The sequence below is a fragment of the Furipterus horrens genome, unplaced genomic scaffold, assembly GCF_987537825.1.
Source record: "Furipterus horrens unplaced genomic scaffold, mFurHor1.1.pri manual_scaffold_2, whole genome shotgun sequence".
NCBI lineage: Eukaryota > Metazoa > Chordata > Mammalia > Chiroptera > Furipteridae > Furipterus > Furipterus horrens.
The window spans coordinates 119,320,018-119,338,166 of record NW_028327172.1 but is presented as its reverse complement, the minus strand read 5'-3'; the positions used below and the strand labels follow the sequence as shown (position 1 = coordinate 119,338,166).

Genomic DNA, 18,149 nt, shown 5'->3' with positions numbered 1-18,149 from the left:
CAACTATTTTCTTACCTTGCCAGTCATCCCTGTCTTGAGTATTTTAACTGTCTCCCCTGGACCCAGCCCCCTCGATGAAGTTTTTATGAAGTACAATGCCCATCAATGACCATAGAGGATGTAGAGCGCAGGGCTGGATAGTTCTGAACAATGAGAAGAATATATTATATTTCTTTATCTAACGTCCTGCTTGACAGCACTCAGCAAATTAGGAGCCTTTTGGATGAGGTTGGCAACTTGATCGGTAAATCAGTAAGTCAGCTCTCAGATATTTAATGAACATCTACTATCCTAGATGCTGGGGATGCAGTAACAAACATGAAAGACTAAATCTGGAGGTAGGAAGACAACAAGAGACACATAAATTAGTAGAGGAAGTAATTTTACAGACTGATAAAAATAATGAAAAATATAAAATTAGGCAATGAGATAGGGAATGACTGCAGGGGTTGGAGGTAGTGAAAGGTGTGAGCAATGACTTCTGAGAAATGTACATGATTCCTTGGGTTGTATAGTTTGGATCATTTTCATCTACTTACTCTTATGTTAAATGGCCTGCTATTTTTCTTTCTTTTTTAAAAAAGATTTTATTTATTTATTTTTAGAGAGAGGGAGGGAGAAAGAGAGGGAGAGAAACCTCAATGTGAGAGACATCAACCAGTTGTCTCTTATATGTGCCACAGCCTGGAACCAAAGCCACAACCCAGGTATGTGCTCTGACCAGGAATTGAATCGGTGACCCTTCGCATTGTGGGACGATAACCAACCAACTGAGCCACGCCAGCCAGGGCTGGTTTTCCTTTTTTAATGTGATTTTTTTTTGTATTAGAAAAATTGACATTATTTTGCAAACATTTCAGGAGAAGAAATCTTTTTTTTTTTTTTTTTTAAATCACAAACTCCAAATATCTTGTCTACTTTTAAAGAAGGATGTTTAATCCAAAGCAGTGATTTTCAAGTTGTATTCAGACTGAAGCCTTCAAAAGACCCCAGGCAACTCCTGGGTGGAGAAGTGAAGAAAGGTGAGAGAGCTTTTGGGAAAGGCTAAGTGGGCAGAGCTCTCTACCTCTATTTTAATCAGAGCTTGTCAGGTTTACATACTGGGATTTTGCATGAAATTTCATGTAGAGGAAAAAAAAAGGCTACTCTGCTCACAACGTTTTCAAACCAGCAGTCACGGAATGCACTATACATCTGACTCATCAGTGGAGAGGTCACAACCTCAGAAAAGAAACAAGAACTCATGAAGCATTTAATGCTCTTACCACAACCTGAATTCTAAAAAAGAAAGTCCTCTTTAAAATCACCCATCACATGTTGCTATCACAGAATCCTACACACATGTGGACGGTTGCTAAGGCACCTCTGTGATCTGCTACTCAGCCAGTTCCTGGGTGCCCTGTGACAACCATCGATTGAACTCTCTAGTCTCACCTCCCTCTAGTCCAGCGGTTTCTAATTTTGTTTGTGCCATGGCCCATTTTGCAGTCTGTGAAGCCTTTGGGTCCCCTCTTAGAATCGCAGTTTTCAATATGTAAACTACAAAATAGGTTTACTAAAAAGCTAATTATATTAAAGTACATTTCTATCCATAGACTCCTCAGAGGTCAGCAGACACCAGAAAAGAAACACCTGTTGAGCTCATTCTGAGAGCATTCTCGATGCTGAATTTCCTACCCTGCCCTCCCAAGTTCCACTCCTTCTTTTCGATTGGCCTATTTGGAATTTGCTACAAGAATCTAAAGTGCAAAACCTATTTGAAACTGAGCTCCCTCTTTACCCACCCAAACATACCTTTGTTCCTGATTTCATCAATTCAACCACATCACAGACTTCCTAGGCAGGGATGCCTAGAACCATCCATGATTTCTGAACGACTTCCTTTCATTTTACCTCAACCAGCACCTGGCCTCTTGACACTGCCAATGAACTGCCTTTTGAATCCACCTTCTCCTTTAATTCTTTGCACTAATACCTTTAATAATCTCACCATTTCTCACCTGGATTCTTGCATTACTCTTTTGACTCATTGTCTGCTGCCCAGATGGTCTCTTCAGTGTTTATATAAAGAAGTTAGAGACATCATTCCAAATTCAAACAGGCCTGGCCAATCCCCTCACCAGAATCAATGCAAAATTCTTTAGCTGCCAATCCTAGCAATTTCAGAAGTTGGCTCTGGCCTTCCCATCCTGCCTTGGCCTCCGGAGTCCATCTCAGTGATCGTTAACACTCACTTTTCTTTGAACAAACACAAATTGTTTTAGATCCTCAAGTTTCTGAATCCTAGGAAACCTGTTCCCTTTTTCCTTTCACACCCAACTACTGAACTACATCCCCAATGTTAAGGACCTGGAAGAAGGCTTCTTCTAGGTGGCCTTGGACGCAAGGGCTCTTTCCTCAGCACTCTCACGTGTGTTTGTGGACACTTCACTTTTGGAACTTACAAAAAAAATTAAGTTGCAGTATAACTATTTAAGGAGACTATGATCTCTCCTTCTTGGTGTGCCTTTTGTGAGGAGAAACATGGTGATTTATTCATTTTTATAGTTCTGCACTGCATGGGGCTGGGTCTTCTGTTCACCTGCTTGAGCCCACTGGTGGAGTGGCTGACTCTCCTACCCAGCAAGCCTCACCTTTTCATCTCAACTGCTTGAACCCTGTATTACTCAATAAATGATAGCTTCAAGTTCTCAAATGTGTAAATGGGGAAAATAACATTATTTTAAAAAACTGTACTTAATTCCATGACCCCCAAATCGTGTATTAATTTCTCTCTTCTCTAAAATGTAGCATGGACCCAGGGGCCGGTTACTAGGAAGCTGTTCAAAGGAGGTGACTAACTGATGTTTTCCAATATGCATGTCCTCTTATTGAAACAAGAGCAAGAGTATAAACAACCGAGTTACCTTTGATCTCAGGGTAATAGAGAAAAGGTTTTGGTTCACTAGTTTCTAAATCAGATTTCCTCCGAAGCTGGACAAACACGGAAGCTGGTTTGGTAATGTTGACATCTTTGTATTTTGGTGTTTTGAAGACAATGGCAAACTGCAAGATACAAATATTCAAATATTAGGGTGGGACTACTGTTTTTTCCAGTAATGCTGCTCATTAAACATAATCTTTATGCTCAATGTTTAGAAACTGTACAAAAAATACAGCACCCTAGAGAAAGTTACAAACACAATTCTATACCCACAGATTTTAATTAAATTGCCACTGTGAAACTGAAGCAAGATTATTGCTCATGTATTGCATATTTTTATTATTTCATTTGTCTAATAATTCAAATGTCTTCATTTGTAAATAATTATGTGAAAAATACATCGCATACACCTTCTCCTCTTTCAATCCAGCCTTAAAAGCCTCCAAGATTACTTGCAGCAACATCAGGAAGACTGGCTGTGGGATGAGAGAAACAAGGAGGGTGGTACTATCAGCCTGTGGACCTGTTGATGAGGGGAAGAAACTAGACCCTGCAAGGGAGGTATCATCACAGGGTCAGTGTATGTTATTATCTTTTTTTTCTTTTTAATCATTGATTTTTAAAGGGAGTGGAAGGAGAGAAATATCGATGTGGGAGAAACATTGATTGGTTGCCCCTCATATGCTCTCTGATTGGGGACTGCACCCACAGCTCAGGCATATGCCCTGACCGGGAATCAAACTCAAGACCTTTTGGCTTGTGGGACGATGTCCAACCAACTGAGCCACACTGGCCAGGCCAGGGCCAGTGTATTTTGAGGTGAGAATGGCTAAGGCTCTAGGCATACACAGGGCATTCTGTAACACCTCTGGTGGTGCTAGAATAGTTAGGCATTTTAACATTTTTTTTTTAGTCTGATATGTTGACCATGTAATCTATTCATAGGTATCAAGATTTTGTAAAATATAAAGAGGCATGTAATGGCATACACTGAAATTTCTTCTTGCCATTCCTGTCCTCCATCCAGGCAATTCCAATTGCTTCCTTTCTCCCCACCCCCAGAGGTAAACACAGAGAATTTATTAATTATTTTTGTATTCTTCCAGAGTTTCTTTATGAATGTGCAAACATGAACATATACTTTTTAATGTGTACTTTGTTTTATATCTATATTTAAAATACTTTAATGTATCTTTGAGATCTTTTCATATTAGTTCATAGAGTACTCATTCTTTTCAATACCTGCATAAATATTTCCTCACACGGATACAATTTAATTTATTTAATTGGCCACTTATTGATAGATATTTGGATCATTTCCAATTTTTTTTTTTATGTAAAAATAGTATTCCTCAGTCACTCAGAGTAATCATTATGATGGGGATTTAGCATGTTCATCCCTTAGTCATATACTCATTTGTCACTGGGAGATCTTGGTTCATGAAGATGATACCAACTTCAACTAGAAGACTCTTCCCGTCAACACTTTCCATTAGAATATCCTTGTAACAGGTGTCACCATAATTATTCCAGTAGAACACTGTTACGAACGGACTGTGTTGCCCCAACATTTGTACGTTGAAGCCCCAACTCTTAATGTGGATATATTTGGATATAAGGCTTTTATGGATATAATTAAGGTTAAATGAGGTCAGAAGGGCAGGGCCCTGACTGGATAGGGTTAGAGTCTTTATAAGAAGAGACACCCAGGGAGCTTGCTCTCCACTATGGAGGACGCAGCAAGAAGACAGCTGTCTAGAGCCGGGAAGACAACTCTCACCAGAAACCGATCCTGTCAAACATTGATCTGGAACTTCCAGCCTTCTGAACTGTGAGAAAATAAATTTCTATTGTTTAATCCACCCAGTCTATGGCGCTTTGTTATAGAAGCTTACTCATAATTCTGTGGTACCTTTTTTATCAGACCTGTAAGAGTCTTAAAAAAATAGTACTCTTTTTATGAAAGGTAAATAAATATTTATAAATTTTTCTTTTCAACAAGGCAGAAAATGTAAAATCATCATCATCATCATCTACTTACTTGTCTATGAACGTCTGTGGGGGAAAAATCTCCAAATCCTTCCCAGATTCCACCATTTTCCTCCTCTTCATAAAATCGAATCTGGATGTCATCTGCAAACAGTCATAGTCAGGTGTCTAATTCACATATGTAATAATATTTATAAATATGCTGAAAAAAAGTTAGCTCAAGATTGTACTTACTACACACTTAAAATTTGAAAGTAATTAATATAAAATTGACTTTTGAATAATTTAAAATTTTCACAAATCATTGATTTTTTAATTAGCTACCACAGTAATGGGCTCAAGTTTCATTTACAATGACAAATTTACCTATTCAATTTGAGTTTTCTCTTAATCAATCTTTGACCTTCCCACTTCTCCATCTCCAAACCAATTCACTCATGAGAAAGACGAAAGATAGTGAGGAATATCAGGATCCTAAAATGTGGTTCAACTCAATATAGATTTACATAATAATATTTAACTCACATAAAGTTTACTATATGGTAGACACAATTCTAAGTGATTTATATGTACACATTAACTCATTTAATCCTCACAATAACTTTGTAATAGAGGTGTGCTATTAATATCTTCATTTTGCAGAAGAGAAACTGGAGTCCAGAGAGGTTGAGTAACTTATCCAAGGGTGAACAGTAGCAAATGGAGAAGCCAAATTTTGAAAACAAGCAGTATAGTTTCCGTCTTAAGCATTCTACTCTTAAACATTCTACTATGCTGCCTCACTCTATATAGACTGCTTTATTAATCCTTATTGGAAAACTATTAAAAATATAATATTAGTCAAGTCTGTTCAGATTAAATTAGGATGCCTAAATTTCACACTTTAGTCGTGAATTCTACTTTTGCAGAAATATGACAATGTAAATCAGGTTGGCAACTCCCTGGCGTGCCCAGGAATCTGGAAATGTGTATTACTTGGATGGAACAGGTTAAAAGAAGGCTGAGGAGATCCAAGATGGCGGAGGAGTAAGTGGAAGCTACACTAACCTCCTCCCAGGACCAGTCTGGATTTACAACTTAATTTTGGAGAAATCATCTGGCATAGCCAACCGAACACTAGCTGGAAAGAAGTCTTATAACCACGGAGAGACAGAAAAGACCGCTACATCACAACTTGACCGAACACAACAAGGATGCCAGCCTGTTAAACCGAGCACGCTGTTGTCCGGAGACAGCCAACTGACCTGAAGTCTGCACGATCCTTCCCCATGTGGGAAGGCCACCCTCCCCTCCACACCCCAACTGTTATTAGGGTTTTCTGGACCCAAGGGTAGGTAGGACGACGACCATGTCCAGCTTGAAGCAGCTAGAGGAGCTTGAGACCTTCGCCCATTGTCCTTTACAAGATTACAAAGGGTCTTAATATCTGAGAGGGAGGGATAGTTATTTTTTATGAACCATGGGTATGGACTTGGGGGGGGATTGCAGGGGGAGGGAGATGCTGGGTGGAGGGGAGTAAAGGGGAGAAAATTGGAACTATTGTAACAATATAATCAATAAAGAAAAGCTGGAAAAATAATAAAATAAAGTAGTGCAGCTAAAAAAAAAAAAAAAGGAAAAAAAGAAGGCTGATACCAGGATAAGCAGAGGAGGTGTACTTTTTTTATGGTAAAGATAATAGCTTTTCCTTAAAAATCTGATCCTACTTTTTTCTGACTTTTTACCTCAGAGTACTTATCTTCAAGTGAGAATTTTCTTTTTTTAAAGCCACAATTCTTTTATTTAGGAGCTATATTTCCAATTACTTTGAAAATGTGCATCCACTTTGTAGTGAGCATATCTTTATTACACTATACTTTCAATCATTTATTTTAAAAATGAGTGAAGTTTGAGAAAACAACACAATCTTCTTCAGCCTTTGTCATTTATCAATCTTGTACTATATCTACTGAGATGAATGCCAAGAACCCTTTTTGAAAGTCAAAATTATGAGAGAAATATGCTCTGAGAATTTCCCGATAATCCTTATTCTCTTTCTTTTTCTTAGCTGACATGACAATGTCATGTGAAAGTAATTGGAGAAGCTCTTTCAGTGTTGCAACAAAGCACTGTAAGATAAACAAAATAATTTTATACTATGTAAAACTTTAGAGGAACAGGTGAGCCTTCCAGCAAATTAAGCCTGAAACATCACTGGAGGCAAAAATGACAAAACTGAAGCTGTCCTACTTTGGGCACATCACAAGAAGGCAGAATTTTTTGGAAAAGACAAAATTGCTGGGACAAATAGAAGGCAGCCAGACAAGAGGAAGACCAACTATGAGATGGATTGACTCCATAAAGAAGCCACAGGCAGGGGTTTCCAGGACCTGAGCAGGACTGTTGAAGACAGGACACTGTGGACATCACTCATTCACAGGGTAGCGGGAGTCAGAGCAGATTAAACAGCAATGACATCTAACACACACAAAACGTTACTTATTCTCTCTCTCTGTGTAGTATGGACTATTACTCATTTATTTTAATTTAACTAAGTTCAGATACCAAACTTCAAAGTATGAAACACTGAAATGCCACCGATTACCACCATTTCGGAATTTCTCTTCACTTCTGTTGAGAATTTTAAAATTAATTTGTTGTGTTAAAAAAACAACATAGCTCACTTTAATCAGGAAGACCTGAAAGGTATAAAATTTAAAGGAATGTTACTGCATCCACTTCCCAAATGTAACTCATAGACACCCTCAAAATATTTCACACCTTGAGATCAGAGCTTATATTTACCTTTTTGAACCTTGTCACACAGAAGATAAATCTCTTCTCCTCCAGTTACGCATCCAGCTGTCCGGTCCATTCGTACAATTTTCAAGTTGGACGCATTAGGTGCTTCTGTCCACAGGAGAAAAACGAGAAACATCCTGGTTTATTCTCAGCTTCACAAGCCAATCTCTTTTGAGGGACCCTGTCCTTAGCACACAGTAACCAAAAGAAAGTTTAAATAGAGGCTTTCACTCATTTTGTTTCATCAAGGATACAAATAAAACAAAAATGCCTTCTGAAGTCTTCAGAGCACATATTGGGCATGGGTCATTCGTTACCACCAAAATAGATGAGGCAGATAGTAGCAATCTTTGTTTCTCCCATTAATACAGTAAGAGATTAATACAAACAGAAAGGGCTCTTCTGATGTTCTGGGAAGTACCAAACCAACGTGTTGGTGCAATTTCAATTAGGTCAAGACTTAAGCCCAAGCTTATTTCCATGATAGTGACAGACAATTTACAAGAGTCCTAGACATTTAGGAGCAGTGCAATTTTCTTAAACTACTTATTAATTTTTATCCTACAAAAAATAAAAAATGCAGATATTATATTTCTTTTGCCCAAACTAAATTAGAATTCTGTGTGGTTAGGGGCAAAAGTTTTGTGTGGTAATAGTATAAAGCTTCCTTTTTCCTACCAACAGCTGCATTTTAAGGTGATCTTTGGTGTATGAATCTACATCATTTTATAACTCTTTCACTTCCTTTGAAACTTGTTTAAATTAGAGAAATCAGTTAGTTGTACTTAGAGCCTGGAGTTTTCTGCTTAGACCAAATCCTATAAAGTGTCAATAAGCCTATGCAGTGCACTTGCAGACTTTCTGAAAATATCTGTGTAATAAACCTCACACATATCAAAAATTTTACCATACAAATTTTCATGGTAAATTTGAAGACCACTATAAAACTCTTTAAAGTCTAGGAACTAGACTGAAATAGAACTTTGAAGCCACATACTATCTATGCTATCATTCAATTCAGCTGAAGTTTCTATCTTGATAAAGCTATAACATGTGAGAACGAAGGTGGGTGATAATAGTTGTCTTTTAGTAACTTCTGTTTAGACTCTCAATGGAAACATTGAGATACTTTTCTCATCTAAGAGCACCAACAAGATATCCTCATAGCAAGGCATTTGTAAGAAATAAGAGATTTGGCTTTATATGTAAAAGACCAAAATGCACACCTGAGGAGAGAGAACTCCATGAACTGAGCACCTCATAACATTTCACTTTTAATCTAAACATCAACTTTTTATATTAGACATTAGTATTCCCATTTTGTAGATGATAAAGACGAGGCTCCAAGTGATTAAGTTACTTGCCCCGGAACTCAGTGTTAGTAAGGTTGCAAGTCTGTTCTTGACATTGCACGGAGCTGCCTCCCACTGAAAGTCAAGCACTCACTGCTGTCATAGATGGCATCTGACACCACGGGTTCCAGGCGTCTTGTGAAGCTACCGGTGCTGTCTGGAAGGAAAGCTGTGAACATGAGCCGCACCACGCTGAGGTCCATCTCCTTCGTCTGCTGGAGCGCTGCCTGGCGGATGATTTCCTTCTCCCGATCTAGGACCACACAGCACCGGGTAAGAGCGAAGAGTGAACATTTTAGACAGGATGCTTTGATAAAGCCCAAATGACAGAAACTTGAAATAAAAATTGTATTTTTGAAATTCTTCATGTTGCTAATAAAGTTTTTAAATTTTATCTTGTTTATGTCATCCAAAATTAAGGCCATCAAAAGAAGACCTGGATCTGAATTACAGTAAAAACTGTTCTGCACGTATCAAACTGCCCCTCTCCTTTCCCACCTTTCCCGGAACTCTCCCTTTTCTCCCTACAGTAAGAGTTGAAGAATGGAATGGAACAGATTGCAATAAGCCAGCTATATACATCAGCTGTATTGTGAAATGTGAAAATTAAGGTTTCCAAAAGTTCTTTGAACACAGAGACCATGTTCATCCCACAGTGCCCAGCACCCTCCTTGGCACGTAGAAGGCACCCCAAAAGTACTTTTAAAGGAACTGAATGACTCAGCTGCACTTGGCTCCTTCCTTCCCTCCTGATGGAGCTTTCATGCTGATGGATGTAACTATAATTACCTTATATCATAAAAGGTGATAATTCAGGAGATAAGTACTGTCAAGAGCTACAGATGAAGTGATAGGAAATTTCAAAGGAGGGGAGAACCCAGAGGCTTTGGAGGAGGAGAAACATTTGCTCTAAATCTTGAAGGGATGGAGGAACTTGTGCTTATGAAGAGGGTGAGTAAGGGCATCCCAGAAAGAGGAAAGAGCAAGTACAGAAAGAATGCTCCAATGCAAGGATGTGAGAAACCACGTTGCTTCCACGGAGCAGTTCAGTTTGACATGAAAGGACACGGTGGGAAACAGGGCTGGAAATGTAGACGGGGGTCAGCTTCCTGAATTTGGATTTTGTAGGCAATGGGGAGACACTGAGTGGAGCTGAGATGTAGGCTTCAGTAAGACCCTTCTGGCCACTGAATTAGAAGTGGGGAGGGACAGAGCCAGAGCCGCAGACGTGGAGCAAGGACTGGAGCACCAGAGGGGGCACAGCACGGCCAGCCACTGGGCTGGAGAGGCAGCACAAGGCAAAGGGAGGGTCAGAGACGATGAGAGGGTTGCAGGTCTGGATAGCGGAAGATGGAACGCGTTCAGGGAAAAAGTGATGATGGCTCTGGATGGCCTGAATGCAGGCTGATGACAGAGTGACCAGACTGAAGAGCATACAAAAGAAGAAACGGGGCAGGTGGTGAGACAAGGTTTGGGGTTAAAAGAAAAAAATGCAAGTAAAGGCAGAAGAACCATAAAATCATGGCATTTTTATGACAAAGATAATAGTTTATAATAGGCCTGAAGAGCCCAAAGAAAGACAGATTCTTTATACGCAGGTGAGCTGGGAGAGATACAACAGAGGGGTTGTTTCTGAACTAAGCCTTAAATTATGAATTGGTCTGACAGGCTGGCAAGGGAAGGGGGAGGTGTTCTAAGCAGAGACACACACAGATAAAGGTGTGGAGACGTGTGTGGTGCTCAGAGGGCAGCGGTGGGCAGAGGTGGGTGAGGGTGGGGCTGAAGATGAGGCTAGAAAGGTGGCTCGGGAAGACCGTGAGGGATTTGCATGCAGGCCATGGAGGTAGAAATTTTATTGTAGAGGTGGCAGCATGCCATCAACAGTCTCTGAGCAGGAAAAGAGTGGGAGCAACTTGGGGTACAGATGAGGAGAAAGAGAAACTGGGGTGAACAGATGAGCACATAGTCTACACACAAGAAAATGAGAGCTGAGCTTGCAACAAAGCAAGGATAGGGGAGGGACACCCACCTGTGAGCTGTCGGTCTCCAGCACCTTCTGCTTGCAAATAGGCAAGATCAGGATGCACCAGAAGTCCGGGATTATAGCCCCTTATACATGCCTCTGTCATTCGTGCTTCCAGTGTTTCAAATACTTTTTTCTTTGTCACATGAAGTATACCCAGGTTTGCAAAGCTGGAGAAAACACAGTAACAGCCTCAAACAACAACCAAAAGTTAGGCAGTCAATGACTAGATTGCATGGTTTCATTTGAGCAAAGAGAATGAAAAAGAATGCACAGGTACCTGGGCCCACACTATAATCAAACACAATACTACTTCTGCAGCAAAACATATAAAGTAGACTCACCAAATGGAAAAATAAAGATTATGACCAGATGCACACTAGGGAAGATTGGGTTTTGCCACCAAATGAGTCTGTGGTAAACTTAGCAAAATCCTTTGATTTTCAGAGCTTATTAGACTTTCAAATTGTGATGAAAGGAGTGGGTAGATATGTTGATATAACTTAATAGAAAATTTTATATGGACTCATTTAAAAGTATTTTCTAGGAGAGTTGTATAAAAATATTTAACTTCCAACACAGTACTAACTTCTTTTCTCAGAAAAAGAGGAATATTATATTTTGAAGGATTTTTTTTCTTTTGGCTTATCCTTGGGTTTCTAGATGGGATTTAGAGTCTAGATCCTATTTGGAGTCCCCCTTCCCAGAATTATATTTCCTCCTGGGTTATATATAAGGTTGAAATTATTTATTATTACTAGAATGTTATCTATTCTACATGAACTTATGTCTGAAGGTGTATCTATAATCAGGAATAGAAAGCCTTTTATCTCATGAAGACTACATACCTATAGAACAAAATAAGTTAATAGCTAAATAAAGCAATTTAAGAGATTTTTAAAGAAAATATATAAAATTTTCCAACCATTTATGTTTTTAAATAAAGTACATGAAACAAAAAGGTATATTCAATAAATGTAATACGACAAACAAACAAACAAAATATTTTACCAAGGAGACTCATTCATTCAACAAATGTTTTATTCAGCTCCTTACTAGTACCAGGTAGTGTCCCACTGCTCCTGTCAGCAGTAAAGGAATACCTGATTCCACAGAATGTACTAGCTAGTGCAACCACAGAGAGGAAACAAAACAAATTTTACAGTATAATTTAGAAGATAGTATGTGTTACCAAGAAAAATAAGGTAGGAATGGGGAATAGAAGAGGCGGTAGAAGGAATGACACTTTAAAATAGGGAGAGGCCAGAAAGGGCCTAATTGAAAAGATAACAACTGAGCAAAGACTCGAAAGAAATGAGGGGAAAGACATGGATATGTGGAAGAAGAGTATTCATGGTAGAAGGAACAGTGAATGCAAACACCATGATGTAGGGTCATGTCTGGCGTTTTCTAAAGATGACAATGGCAAGGAGGCCAAGGTGGCTGGAAAAAAATGAAGAAGAGGTAAAGGAATTTAAAGAGGTAAGTGGTAGCACAGATTTTTTTAAGCCTTGAAAGCTTTTGTAAGGACTTTTATTTTACTCTGGCTTTCACCGAGAAAGAAAAAAAGGATTAGTAAAGATAGAAATATTATGACAACTGGATTGAATGAAGTAAAGAATATAACCAGGTGAGAAGACCAGATAAACCATGGGAAGAAAATATAAGAGGGAAGGCAGATGAGATGAGCCTGCACACAGACAGAGTGAGACATGTCCAGAAAATGACAGGAAAAAAATGGGATAGCTGAGACATACACAGAGAAGAAAATATACTAAGAGAATTTAAGCTCCTTGAGAGCAAAGATCCCAGAGCCTAGAACACTGGGTGTCTAATAAATGTCTGCAGAATCAATTACCTTATGAATTAATACAGCACAGAAAAATATGCAGACATGACATACTAATGTGCATGAAGGCATAGGCAATTTTTCAGAAACTACATCTCCATCTTTTGGTCTTTTAGGCCTTACTCCTATATAGAACATCCACAACTAAGGGAAAATGAGGTACCCTTTTAGATAATGGCAATGACAAATGTCTTTGTAGCACTTTACAGTTTATCATGTATAAAGTACTTTTCATGTATATTATTAAATTTAATTCCTGTAAAAAAGGAACATCCTTATTATTCATTATGTGAATAGTGAATTTACTCTGGTAAGAATTGAAATAATATAGAAGTCAGACTTCTGCTCCAAGTAATGATGCAGTATCAGAGCCCAGATTAAATCTTTCACCTTAAATGACAAAAATCACATGTAAAAAAAATCAGTTTCAGACATTGGACAAGAGGCAGCATGAGACAGTGACCCTTAAGAAAAGGGGAACAAATATGATGAATCCTACAATTATGTTGGCTTAACGCTTAAGAGTTTCTAGGCTACAGCTCAGGAAGGGAGACCCCAAACAGGACTTGACGATCTCCCTGAGTTGAGGAGACAGAGTTAAAAATGGGAGGAGGCCAAGGAGGCTAGCTAAATTCACAGGCAAAGAACCAGAGAGGAAAGAACCATGGAGAGACACTCAGAGATGGACAGGGGCTCCACCTTGAGTCTCCAGCTGAGTATCATCAGAGCATGTATGTGAGGAAATGGCCCAAGGCTGGGAAAAGAACCACCAGGAAGGAGCAGGCAAAACAGTTCTTGGAGGACAGGGCTGGAATAGTTCAAGAAATCTTGTAATACACGAATCACCAGGATGAATATTCAGGAACGCCCTACTAATTATATCCTAGACTAACCCTAGACTAAAAACTGCTCTGGTTTCCCTAACGAAGTTTAAAAGTAAGTCTAGACAGGGTCAGAGTGTTCTCAAATTTACCTTCATTCCAATGCTCAAAAATATTTAAAAGCATATAAAAAAATCCAACATGCAATATCCAAAATTCAAAATGTCTGCCATCCAATAAAAAATTACCAGGCATGCAAAGAAGTAGAAAAATGTAACTCATAATAAGGATAAAAATCGATTCATAGAAACACATACAGAAATGAGACAGAGTACAGAATTTGTAGGCAAGTACCCTAGAATAGCTATTGTAGGTATGGTCTATAGAGTCAATGGTCACAGAAATAGAAAGTATTAGTATGTCATGTAGGAACATAGAAGACATTGAAAACAAAAAACAAGCCTGTAGAGATGAAAGCTACAATGTCAGAGAAGAAAAACACAATAGATAAGATTAAGAACACATTAGACACGACAGACAAAAAGATTAGCAAACCAGAGGGCACAGTAATAGAACTGTCTGAAATGAAACAGGAAAAAAAAAAAAAGAAAAACAATTCAAAAAGAACTGATCATCAACGAGCTGTGGTACAATTTCATGTCCAAATATACATGTGACTGCTGTTCCAGAAGAAGAGGAAAAAGAGGAATGGAAAAAAACATTTTTAAAAATAATGGCTGAAAAGTTTTAGAATTTAACCAGTGATCTAAGAATTTTAATGAACCCTTAAGCACAGGACACATAAAGAAAACTACAGTAAAGCCCATTATAATAACATTGCTTAAAACTGGTGATACAGAGAAAACATGAAAAGCTGATAGAGTAAGACAAGACACACTATGTGAATAGGGACAAAAATAAGAATGACAGAGATTTCTTGTTGGAAACAAGGCAAGCCAGAAGACCCCAGCAGCATATACTGAAGGGCGTGAAAGAAAAACACTGTCAACTTATAATTCTATACTCTTCAAAGATATCTTTGAAAAACAAAGATTAAATAAAGGGTTTAAAGACATAAAACAACTGAAAGAATTTATCAACAGTGAACCAGTAGTCAAAAAAATAAATAAATAAAAATCAAAGGAAGGGCTTCAGACAAAAGAAAATGAAAAAGTTTGACTAGGAAACAGAATGAAGAGCACTGCAAATAGTAAATATGTGGGTAAATATAATATATTTTTCATTACTTAAAACTACTGATATACACATCAACCTGGAGGAAGCTCAGATGCAGTATTCCAAGTGAAAGAAGCCAGATTAAAAACGCTAACATGTTGTATGATTCCATTTGTATGTCATTCTGGAAAGGCAAAGCTATAGGGTTAGGAATCAGATCAGGGGTTGCCAGGGCCTGTAGTGGGGGGAGGGTTCAACTCCAAAGGGGAAACCAGAGACTTTGCGGGGTGGCGATTATGAGTATTGTCAGATTTCATAGAACTGTTCACTTTAAAGGGTGGCTATTATAGAACTTAAATTATACTTTAATAAAAGCTGACAAAAAAGGTTGTCACAGCTAATAATATGACTGAGACTAAAATCCTGTTTCCTACTCAAAATGCCATGTTCTTCCACACCAGTGGTTTTCAAAGTGAGGTCTCTAGACCAGCAGCATCAGCATTATCTCCGAATTTATGACGATGTAAATTCTTGGGCCCTTCCCCAAACAACTGAATCATAATCTGAGGGTACGGCTCAACTCTCTGTGTTCTAACAGCTCCTCTGGGAGATTCCTAATAACCCTAAAGATTGAAAACCACTGCTCTACACTATGTGAGCCCAATGAGATCAGCATCTCTGGGAGTAGGGCCCAGCATCAGAATATTTTAAAGTGACTTAATTAGCTGCCAGATTTGAGCTCCTCTGCACCGGGCCATCATCATCATCTGGGAACTGTGGCTGCCCTTTGTGTAGGTTCGAACCTCAGTGTCACTGGGTTGGGATTTTAAAGTTGCCCCTGCACTTGGCCTTGAACAGTGACTTGATGGCACAAGATTTAAAAGCAGCCTCCAACTCACACCCTAATTTGAAAGTTGGATAGATACTTACAATCTCAGTCTATCTTCCAAACACTCCATTTGTGTATATTAAGGTTGACCCATAAGAAATTGCCAATAATTAATTGTTTATGGACCCTCAAAAACAGCAATTTAATACAATTTGCACTAACTCCTTGAGGGAGGCCATGTTCCTCTTTTGTATTTTTTAAATTATATATCTACTTCTGGTGCTTACTAATTGGTATATGCCATAAATATTAGTTTAAAAAAAAAAAAGACTTGCATCTCTTAAATCAGGGTCCTCAGGAAGCACACAGAGGGTATGGTGATTGTGGGTGAGCATGGTGTCTTAAAGCAAATGCAAATAACAGGTCCCACTGCCTGGAAATGTCAGAGAGCTAAAATGTTGAAACAAATTGTTGATATTCAGGGTCAAAAATATAATACCAAACTAAGGTTTTTTTTAATGAGGATCAGTACTAAAGGCTAACTAAGTGGATAAAAAATATAAAGACAAAATTAAAACTAACTAAAAACATTTTTAAAGGGCAAATCCCCCAAGTTAATGCAATCAAACCTACCATCATGAATATTTTAATATAGATAAAATATCTTTGGTAATAAAAACTAATTTTACTGAGAAACCCAAAGAAAGATAATTCTTTTGTTTGTAATAATTAAAAAATTATTTATCTTCTCAGTTTCATTTTTATATAACTTCTTTTCCCCCCAAAGATATTTATTTGTTTTTAGAGAGGAGGGAAGGGAGGGAGAAAGAGAGGAAGAGAAACATCAGTGTGTGGTTGCCTCTTGTGTGCCCCCAACAGGGGACCTGGCCTGCAGCCCAGGCATGTGCCTTAAGTGGGAATCTTTGGTTTGAAGGCCAGTGCTCAATCCACTGAAGCACACCAGTCAGGTCTCATTTTTATATAACCTTTTTGATGTGTTGGAGCAGTGCCCTCCTTGTAAATCTCTACTATTCTTAGCCTAAACTATATTATTGAAAACAGGTTATCTTGGTTTCATTTCTAGTATTGACAAGTTTAAGGAATAATGCTGGCTATCTTCCTAAATTTCTCTGTGTGCTCTTCTTACCTACAAGTTTGAACTAAATAAATAATCGATGACATACCATAAATACGTATGTGGCAAGTCTGCTCATGCTATTTCATAATATTAGCTTATGTTAGTTCAGTCTAGAATTATGGGGATGTAAAAGAGATAGAGATAAATTCTGTAGCTCAATACATATTTTAGAAAGGACGAAATTAAAGTCCTCAAGAAGTCATGCATATTGTCCGCAATCCTACTGTTTAGAGTGATAGAAATGGAAATAGAATTATGGTTTCCAGACACTAGCATGATATTTTCCCTACTAAAATGCAACAGGTTCTGACATTGGAGACTTAAAAACCAGAGAGAGAGAGAGAGAGAGAAAATAGAATAGATAAATCATGAAGAAAATACTGCATTTTAGAAAACAATGTAAGCAAAAGTTTCTCAGTTAAAAATCAAATTACAAAGGGAGTACTAGTGTTTCATAGAACATTCTGAACAACAAAGTCTATTAAGTCTATTGTAACTTTCAAGTGGCATCTTCTTGATTAAATTTCTCAGTGAAATTGTATAGGGTTAGTAAATCCCATAGCACTATGATCAGACATCGTGATGATCAAATTAAAGGGCTTAGATGATCAAAATGTTTGTTGAATGAATGAATGAGTTCTCTCAGCTACTGAACCCCACACTCCAGCACTGAAAAAGAGTAAAGAATTTCCTCACTTTCCTTGGAAACAGTGAGTTTACTTCGACTCTTGCTGTAGGTCTCAAAATAAATAACCATTAGTTCTTTCTAGAATCCTGAAAGATTACTAAGCCAAAACACAGAAACACCAAATTACAGACAACAGACTGAAAGTTTTATAATAACAAATATTATCAGTAGGGGACTTCAACTATAATTTCCTCTGAAGGAGATGATTATCACAGATTAAACAGGACCAAAGAGAATAAACACTTCAAACTGACAGCAGCCTATTGGAGTAAATCTGCAGAAACCCTAAGTGATCAATTAGTCTGAAAGTCTGACAATCACCCTGAGTTTCAAAGCTCTCACAGGTCAGTCAGGAACTGGGAGGGAATTCCAAAACAGACCGTGCACCAACTGTGACATACAACAGGAAGCAGGCCAATCTTTCAACAGGATGTTGAAACAAGTTTATATAAAGCACAGTTGAATTTTTCAAATCAATTTAAGCTTCTTCCTCCAATCTAGTCTTTTTTTCTAAACATCAAAAGAATCAGATTTTAGTGACTTAAAAGAAAGCTCTCTCTCTAGGTTTTTCACACTTGAA

The 18,149-nt window shown here is 38.1% G+C and overlaps 1 protein-coding gene across 3 annotated transcripts in view; it reads right to left on the bottom strand.

The window, feature by feature from the left end:
• Positions 1-18,149, bottom strand: part of NFKB1 (nuclear factor kappa B subunit 1) — a 127,504-nt gene that overhangs the window by 29,895 nt on the left and 79,460 nt on the right. For all 3 annotated transcript variants that reach the window (XM_090266345.1, XM_090266347.1, XM_090266348.1), the window contains 5 exons: positions 11,075-11,238; positions 9,140-9,298; positions 7,697-7,801; positions 4,965-5,056; positions 2,907-3,045 (listed from right to left, as the gene is read on the bottom strand). In XM_090266345.1, coding sequence (XP_090122471.1) covers positions 2,907-3,045; positions 4,965-5,056; positions 7,697-7,801; positions 9,140-9,298; positions 11,075-11,238 — 659 coding nt within the window. The remainder of the gene's footprint in view (positions 1-2,906; positions 3,046-4,964; positions 5,057-7,696; positions 7,802-9,139; positions 9,299-11,074; positions 11,239-18,149) is intronic.